General features: G+C 38.8%; 2 protein-coding genes across 2 annotated transcripts; both read left to right on the forward strand.

Moving 5' to 3' along the window:
• The first annotated feature begins 13 nt into the window (after positions 1–13).
• Positions 14–2,622, forward strand: LOC122323716 (cortexin domain-containing 1-like). The gene has a single exon (XM_043217776.1). The coding sequence runs from the start codon at positions 2,384–2,386 to the stop codon at positions 2,570–2,572; it is 189 nt and encodes a 62-aa protein (XP_043073711.1). The 5' UTR covers positions 14–2,383; the 3' UTR covers positions 2,573–2,622.
• A 2,825-nt stretch (positions 2,623–5,447) lies between these two features.
• On the forward strand, positions 5,448–8,100 carry rps27.1 (ribosomal protein S27). The gene is made up of 4 exons (XM_043216992.1): positions 5,448–5,566; positions 6,163–6,271; positions 6,351–6,461; positions 7,864–8,100. The coding sequence occupies exons 1-4, from the start codon at positions 5,561–5,563 to the stop codon at positions 7,890–7,892; spliced, it is 255 nt and encodes an 84-aa protein (XP_043072927.1). The 5' UTR covers positions 5,448–5,560; the 3' UTR covers positions 7,893–8,100.
• Positions 8,101–9,437: the final 1,337 nt, after the last annotated feature.

Consider the following 9,437-nt stretch of genomic DNA (forward strand, 5'->3'; position numbering starts at 1 on the left):
TATTAACAACATTAAATAATTTAAACTAGTGCCCCTGAAATGAGATCAACCCCCATGGGGCATCAGAATAATTGTGCACAGGCTAAGCTTCATTTAGTTACCCTAATGAAATCTCTTTAGGATAGTTCATTATTTATATGGGTATTGGAAATCACCCATCTCTCTACTTTATTCAACTATTGCTTCCTGCTGTCCCGTTCATTCTCCTGAACGCGAGTGTAGAAGCCATCAGTTAACTGAAGGGGATGTCTTTGCTACATCACTGTTCTATCCCCTGTCTGTCCTGGCAGCCAATCAAATTAAAGCTAGGGCCTCCCTGCATTGACTCAGTTTCCCCTCACGCCGCCCCTGGTGGCGAACTTAATTGCAGTTGCGTATTGTGTTTCTGCTCTCGTTCTCTCTCCTTCCTGTCCTCCGTCACGTTCCTCTTTGTCCTTCCTTCTCCTTTCTCTTGCTGTGACGTGTGGGACTCTTTACCTTTTTGGCCCGAGGCCTGCTTGAGTTACGGACGCATTTGAACTGGGCGGGTGGCTGGACCACAGCTCTCGGTTAAGGGCACAGCCAGGCTCAACACAATGTCATTCAACTCCTGTTAAACTATTCATAACGGCTTGGGTGCCTGCAGGAGGCCACAAATATGCAAACGCTCTGTTTGATGGAGGTGGACCAGGTGAACCTGAAGAACAGAGATGTTTGCTTGAAAGATTGTCAGAGGGAGGGATGAGATGGTGTATCATGTAGAGGTTAGCATGGGTAAAGAGATGTAGCCAGAGGCCTAGGAGAGGTTTAGGAGAAAATAATGCATGTGCGGAGGTGAAGACGTTTGTGAAGGATGGGAATGAAGGACGTTTAGCCTATATAACTCCAAATTCTATTTAGGAGACATTTACATTTAATTTAACTTTAGAAGTTAAGCGTTAAAGTTCATAATGTACATAAATATTAAATACTTGTTCAGTCTATCACTTCTTTAGTCACTTTTGAGGCACCATTTTAGTTATCCTGCCTTGTTATGGGGATTTTTGCATCCAGTGGGACTTGAATAAAAACTTAAAAGAACTTAAAATGTCCGAACCTTATAATGGCAGTGAATGAGTTATTCAATAGTCCAAAAGTCCAATAAAGTGCACCTATCACAAAAAAGTATGCCACATGGCACTGGGGTGTTATTGAAGAACTTCATTGACGCAGATCCATGTGGTTTTGTAAGAAAAATGTTGATGTGAAAATTGCGCAAAACGAAGATTTGTTTAAAATTTATGTCAGAGGACTCTTCTAAGAGGAGAGGTTTTTCTTTTTTGTAAACAAATCTTGGTTCTCGCAAGACTAGCATATTTCTACCGCTTTCATCCACTTGTGAACTTGCACAAAACAATTAGCAGAAGCTGGAGATGACGGTTTATAAAGTGACATATATGGATGCCCGTAAAAGTCTTACAAAAACTCTTCGGTTCGCTTCAGGAGGTATTTAAGGAAAGCAGCTTTACTCAAAATCTTTGGGGAAATCTTAAAAATTTGAAGAAAGATATTTTTGATCAATAATATGCATTTTCTAAGGACTTAATTTGGCATTTTTCTTCATATTTACGCTTTCCGATTCCAGATTTTCAAATAGTTGTATCTCCGTTGTATCCAAATCTACATCAAGGGAAAGCGTGTTTGTTCAGCTTTCAGATTACGCATAAATCTACATTTTAAACCTATATGACTTTTTTTCTTAAATTTGAGTTCACTTAACCGTTTTTGGTGAAAATCTAGTCATGAGTCCACAGGATCAGTGTAAAAGATTTCTCCAGGTGATTTTATGACATGTTCTTCATGCAATGCTACAGTATAGAAAACAGACAATGTAACCAAAAGCTGCACCCTATGATGGTATCCTACCCTTTAGCATGAATATTTCCTCCGTGTCTTACGTTGTCTTGATGAAGTAATGGGAACGGAGCCGGTCAAGTGTATTTATATTTCAGTTGATTCATAATTCATCATGCCTTAAATCATGCCTTGATTAATTTGACATCAAACGTGGGCTGTTAATATTTAGTTACAAAGCATGTATGATGTTACTGTTTCAATTTGATAATGATGCTCCTTTTTTAATCAGGCTGATGTGGCTTCATACGCCGTAAGCAACCATTCTCGTATTCTAGGATCCGATTCGCAAGGCCACGCTGAGGCTCTCCTGTCAAAAAAACACGTTTGCCAGAGGGATTGCCATTGTACCCTGTCCAAGTTCCACAAAAGGATTTTGACTCCATTTCAAGGAAACAATAACGCAGGTAGGGTGGATAACATCTCAATTTCCTTGTGGGAGAACGATCCATTAAACATTGGCACAGACTATAACTAAAAGGCCCGGTGGGTCTTTAATTGAGCGACGCAGATGGACCAGCCAGCGCCACCAGCGTCATCATGGCTGGAGATCGATGTGGATTTGGGTTTTGCCCTCTTTTTTCTCCTTCTTCTCTGCCTTTTCTTATTGGTCACCGTTGTGCGTTGCGCTCAAACTGTCGTGGATCCGTACGGAGCCATTTCCACCTCCACCTACCAGGAGGAGCAGATAAATAACTGATATCCGATCTTGCCAAACCAACACAAAGGATTCTTATGAAAATGTCTGTGTTCAGAATGGGAGACTCCACGTTACGCAATCACAAACTATTCAGATGACCGTGATATTATTGCATCATTTCAAACATGAAGTGAGGTCAGCGACAAATAAAATACAAATACATTGATTATGCAGTTATAGCCAAATGTTTGAACAAGAATGTAGACGTTTATTGGAATGCATTCATATTACAGCACACTGCGATATAATTTTGTGTCCTGTCTTCTTTTTGCATTACATTCACACTTCTTGCATTGGATTTAAATTCATAGGAGGCCGTTTCCTACCAAAGGGAATAATACAGGGAGTAAAATCAGGTTGCTACAACACTACCTGCTATTTTGAAGCGTAAATAAACACAAGGGGATTTTCAGAGCTGTAGGTGATATTATTTTGCACAATAACGTAGCCTACCTACCACACTTCGCGACGTCTGACAGGCGCCTTGGGCTTCGCTACGTGACGAGACACGCAATGAAATAGTTATAGTAGGTTTTTGGCTTTTAGTGCTAAAACTGCGGGCTTGTCCGGGATTTGAACCCGGGACCTCTCGCGCCCTAAGCGAGAATCATACCCCTAGACCCCTAGATAAACGCTTCCTAACTACCGAATTCCAAACAGCTTTTTCGTTCACTCTCAGGAGTGCTTCGAGAAGGTGACGCCATTTATAGGGACGTTCCAAACGAAAGTGAGGGACTGAATCTCTTCACGAAGGGCCCTTCCATAAGTCCGTCACCGAAGGGAACGTGCTATGGACACTTCAAGGAAGTGATCTCCGTTTGTTATCACGCAATCTTCAATTAGAAACTCTTGCGATGCATTTTAAAACTGCGATTAATTTCGACATGCAAACATAAGTAGAATAGGCTGCTTGAAATCTCTTTATTTTAATGTGATACAAAACATGTTGTCAGTATTTTAAGACCGTGGTGTAGACAAGGGTATGCACGTTTAGTTTGAAAAAGGTTGATAGACATTTGGTCATTTGTCAAATCTATGGGTCTAGCGTCGGGTCTCATCTTCATCTTATGTTCGTATTTTAGTTTTGAAGAATTGGGCAATATATGCTATAGGCTACTTCTAAACACTTTTTGAGTATATGCAGGCTACTTTACCTAAGCATTATTTTTTTTCTAGAAATTTGGGTTTCACTTTTTTTTCACGACATTTGAAAATAATTTTTAGTCATTTCTATCAATGAGCTCGCATACATAAGTTGTAGCAGCTTTGAAAGTTGGTGAGTGATTTTGTTTTTTTCCTCTTTAATGTGATTTTCTTTTGACAGCCTATAAGTAATCGCTCTTCTAGGGTTACAGGACGTGATATTTGAACACTGGCCAGTTGCGAATGTAATATTTATATACAACAATTCAATAATAAGAAGTTAACGTTGCGGTATATTATATATATTAGACTCAGTATTGTATTGATTTTGCTAAATTGTGTAAACGGAAATATTACATATAAAGCCAAAGAAGAACTGCTGATGATCTCCTAACAAAACACAACAGGTATTTGACGGGAAGCAGTACATAAAGGGATTCTATGTTAACACATTTGTACGTTTTATCAAATGTCTGATAATTTATTTATTTATAAGATAAGCAGACTTCCACTGTCTGCGTAGGGATTTTAGCTCTGCTGATAGACAGGCATTGATCAAACTGTCTCACGTACTGCGAGGCACTCTACCATTTCAGCCATTTGAGTCTAGACATGTACTAGAGATCGTTTGAAGATTAAAGGAGTCATTTTCAGTAAATAACCTGACCACAATGCACTTATTTGATTAAACACACCTGGTCTATTTAACTCTGGTTGTTTTGAATAAACTCGATGATATGTATTAGAGATAATCAGACCAGAATAATGGGCAATTATTTTTAAGCGCCCAATGCATCATACTGAACATTCTTTTACATTTGTAAACCCTGGGCTTGTAGCCAGCAGGATCCTATCAGACAACTCATTATTCTATTGTAGGCAAATTGGCCCTGATCCCCTATAGATCAACTGTCTGTAGTGGAATGCTGATCAGGAGCTGCTACAGCACTCGCAGTGAACCATGATGCTTCCCGGATGCCTGAAGTCTCTGGATGGGCACATCTGCAGACACTTGTCTCTCACGATTAGCTGGAAGTGAGCAGTCTTGATTCCACCTCCTGGGTTCTGCTCACTCTGTGAACGTTAGCGTACTCGAGAAGGCCCTCCACCTAAGAAGAACCTTCCCATCACCAGCTGCATATTCTGCACAATTCATTACAATTCACACACTTATGTAACAGAAAAACCTATGAATTTATGCATCTGTTATAAAAACGACTGTAGAATCTAAAATGAAAAGCCAGAAAACAACGTATACAAAAAAAACCATGGTATTAAATAGTAATATCACGGTGCTTTGAGGCTTAAACGATATCTGAATGAGCGCAATAATCATGCACCAGAATATTTTTATAGCCTATTATTATTGTCCAAAAAAACTAAAATAAAACCAAGTAAAAAAGTTAAATCCTAGTTCGTGGTAGTTTTTGATATATTTTTGCTTATGTAACACTCCTAGCAGGAATTAATAACAAAATTAATTTTAAAAAACATACAAAAAAAACGTATGTTTAGCTATCTTTCCAACATATATGCAGGACACGTTAAACCAGTTTATGTTTAACGTGTTTTCTAATCGATTATTTGTACAAACAATATCAGAACAATATCAAGATATTTAGATAGATAGCCTAATAAATAAACAGGCTGATAAAAACTACAGTCTTACATAAAGCCATCATAACAACGATGTTTTATCACCGTTATTGGCCTCCTCTGCCTCTACTAACATGTCTGCGATCTACGTCCGATGCCTCACTTCCGCTCCCCGCCTCGCTCGTCGGATGATATTCGTCTGTTTCCGCCTGGAACTTCCTTTCTGGCAGCGGCTTAATCTTCGCCAACATGCCAGTGAGTACTAGAGAGCAAAAACATGTCCATATACACCACTTACATGACATTGAGACCTAGATATCGGAACGCGTTCAAGAACGTACCCTTACGGTCGGCCTTAATGTACGCCTTGTCACGTAAACTAGAAGATGAACGTAAAAATAAGCGTTGAGTCTCGAATGGTTCGGCGGCGTGGATTCGCGCCCTGCATCAAGATGGCGGCGCGCATAGAACAAAACATGGACGTTTAACAGTAATGTGACGCACGATTAAGTGCCCGTGCGTTTTTATAATCTGATATTGTGATACTATACTCTAAAGCGGTTAAACTGTGTTCACGCCTCCGCTTGAGACAAGCAATCGCTTTAAGACTGAAAATGGATGTCGTGAGGCTTTCTGGCGATGCCAGAATTAACTGAAAATGGCAAAGCTTTCTGCGTGGCTCCATCAAAACATTATTATCTACCTACCTAGACAATATTTAAGACATGCTACAGTAATGCTGTCTGGATAGGCAGCTCTCCTAATAAGATGGATGTTTGTGTGAAGGTGCTGATCAAAAAAGTGTTTAATGGCAGTTTTCTCATGTAGAATCATGTTGTTTATGTAAATAGCTCGCAAAAGACTTGCTGCACCCGACCCCCGAGGAGGAGAGGAGGAGGCACAAGAAGAAGCGTCTCGTACAGAGTCCCAATTCTTATTTCATGGATGTCAAGTGTCCAGGTGAGCGTCCTTCACGCGTCTCTGGATAATTGGATGGGTCTCGTCAAAATGGCCTTAATCGTGCTTCTCTTGTTTTCAGGATGTTATAAGATCACAACGGTGTTCAGCCACGCACAGACAGTCGTGCTTTGTGTCGGTTGCTCAACCGTCCTGTGTCAGCCCACCGGAGGCAAAGCTCGACTCACAGAAGGTTTGTTTGTGTTTTTGCTCAGTCTCAGGTGTGTGTAGGTGCAACAGTGAAATGGAGAAATAAAACTGTAAGCAGTTTGGTAGCCATAGAGTTATTGAAGTTATATATATGTGTGTGTGTGTGTGTGTGTGTATGTATATATAAAGAATCAGGGATGTGCCAAAAATCTGACATAAAAAACACAAATAATAGTTTGAAATGCTTTTTAAAATGCATGTATTTCTATCAAATATCTTCAATGGTTTTGATACTAGAGCTTCCATATATATTTTAATTGTACTGTTCTGTAAATAGATTTGGAATTAAATGCTTTTTTTGCAGTACAATAGTATAGTTACAATAGTGATATAATAATGTAAATAATAATAATAAAGGAAAAATGTTGAATGAAGATGTTGAAGAAGAATGGTAATTGTATGCCGCCTGTGGATGCAAGTAATGATGCATAAACCTAGCCGACCGTTTGAAAAGGAGATTTTTGAGCACTCATTGATATTCATTAGCTGATTCAAGTCATAATTTTGCAGTGGATGGATATTGTAATTTAGTGCAGTCATTTGAATGGAAATTTGTGTTTTTGCTTACACTGAGTTGTACTTCTGATGCTGGAAGCTCTGTGATGCTGCCACGTAGATAAACACTAGCACTGTATTCTGAATATCACTGAAATGAACTCTGCAGATAGTAGTTTGTCTGTAGCTGCTGACTGGTGCAAACATTATTTTGCTCTGACTTCAGTTTATGATAGATTCAAGTAATTCCTCATCGAGTATGACAGCATTCGCAGTCATCATTGGGAATTTAGCCATCACTTGATACAAAGCTGATAAACCGATTCGTTCATAATCTGTGACTCTTGCAGCAATTCAGAGGTTTTCTGAACATTCATAATATATTCATTGTTGTGACAGGTCTACAGCATATTATAGTCTTTCTGATTCAGATGTTAACAGATGTTCAGCTATATTTCATATGGATGATTGACGTCATTGTGCGGCTTTGGACCACTAAACGTGGTTTTTGCTAGCAGGAGCAAATATTCATTTGCAATAAGCAAATAAATGCATTGGTCTGTTTAAAGGTGAAGGATGTAGTTTTTTTTTATGTTAAAGTGACTTCATTTATGTATAGACAACTATAAATAAGATATTGGTTTGTTAATTATCCTTTTTAATAGATTTATTAGACCTGCGTATTTGAACATTGGCTCAACCAGTGTCTTTGTTTTTTTTGATGCACAAATGAAAGCTCACTTTTTTAAAAAGAAAAAAAGGCAAAAACAGAATGTGTGCTTTTTTCCAAATGTTTGAAGTCACTGTGGGGTGACATTCATGCATTTGTTGTTAATGAGCTTAGCTGTTGTTTGAGATAACAACCTCTATTTTTATTTTGATTTCTCCAGGGTGTTCCTTCAGAAGGAAGCAGCATTAAGATGTTTTCTGGATGCTTCATTGGATAGAGAGGGAAAGAGAGAGAGGGAGGAGACGGACCAGCCTCAGTGACAGCTGCCTGATTATCACAAGCAAGAGATGAAGTAGATCCAATCACCCGCAGAGGGCTGAAGAACTGACAGGAACACCCTCCAACCTAGTGTCTCTTTTTCTCTCTGTCTCAGTCTCAATAAAATGTTTGGGCTACATTAACGTTGTAATGTTTTTGTTCAAAATATCACGTTTCATCCACACGGGTGCTTGCATATCAGAAAACTGACCATTTCAACTATTCAACCCATACCAAATTTCAAAAGAAGAAAAAAAAAAAATTTAATCTAGTATGGTGCTCAAGAAACCCACTACAATTAATGCTAATATAATTTAAACAGTGAAGTCTTTCTAGTGTCATTTTTGATTGTGTCCTTGCTGAATAGAAGTATACATTCCATTAGGAATTGAAATATTGCTCAAAGAAAACCATACAAATCTAAATGAAAATATCCACTAAAAATGTGTATTAAGAGTCCTCAGACTGAGTCTCTGGATAGATTTAATAAAACTCAGTGCAGTGAAAATGCATTAAGATTTCTGAAAAGCTTTTCAAAAGGCATTTCTTTCCAGTATTCATAATATACTCATACAGATGACATTCATTATCAAGGACAAGGAACCAAAGACCCAGTGGGGTTTATTAAACATGGTAACCCACCGTGTGTTGAATTACAATGTTCAAATAGCATCAGTGAATGACATTTTAATAATCGTTACCTGAGAGATAAACCGTAAGATAAAGTGATATATGAAAAGATGCATCGAAAAAAAAGTGGTCAGCTTACTGTATGTGAGATGAACTGTCAGTAATCTGCCATGAAGTGTAGTAATGTGTCTGTGCGAGTATATTCAAACTCACCTACACGGCGTTTAAGATCTCACAGCGCAGCACACTGACAGATAGCAACCTTTGTCAGGAAGCAGTGGTGTCCTGTCATTTAGTTTCCAAGATCATTAGTTGATTGCTTTTCTCTGTCGAACTGCTATCTTCAGTGGCCCCCGAGTGATAATATGATGAAATCAATTCAATTGTATTCTCTACCCTCCAGGAATGAGACCAGTAGGCTAAATTGTCTGTGTCCCTCCTTAACCAAATCAACTGCAAATTGTGACTGCCTAATGATGCCTTGTGGGAATGAAACTGCAGCCTCACGGGAGCATCTCATGATTACTTTCAAGAGTCCAAACTTAACTCTTAGATAGATACATAGATATAGAGATTATATAGTCTGCTCATTTATCTTCACATCATGGCGTTCTCCTGTGGACCATGTTTTGGAACAATGCAGTCATGCTATAGATATTTTTCCCATTATGAAGAATATGTTTAAATACCACACACTCCGCACTCCAACAAGAGGCCAGCTTCAGCCGTTCTGTACAAATGCAGTTCCTGAAATGACCACCTAGTGTCAGAAAATCTGTAACCCTGCTTTGGCTTTTTGTTTATGCAAATATCCTTTTCTGTTTTAACTATGCATTTTGAGTGCCT

The sequence above is a fragment of the Puntigrus tetrazona genome, chromosome 19, assembly GCF_018831695.1.
Source record: "Puntigrus tetrazona isolate hp1 chromosome 19, ASM1883169v1, whole genome shotgun sequence".
Lineage (NCBI taxonomy): Eukaryota > Metazoa > Chordata > Actinopteri > Cypriniformes > Cyprinidae > Puntigrus > Puntigrus tetrazona.

Bases quoted from the DNA above. Each gene is read 5' to 3' on its own strand.
- rps27.1 (XM_043216992.1), top strand. The intron at 6,272-6,350 runs GTGAGCGTCCTT...TCTTGTTTTCAG, and splicing joins CATGGATGTCAAGTGTCCAG to GATGTTATAAGATCACAACG. The intron at 6,462-7,863 runs GTTTGTTTGTGT...TGATTTCTCCAG, and splicing joins CAAAGCTCGACTCACAGAAG to GGTGTTCCTTCAGAAGGAAG.
- LOC122323716 (XM_043217776.1), top strand. From the start codon at position 2,384: ATGGACCAGCCAGCGCCACCAGCGTCATCATGGCTGGAGATCGATGTG.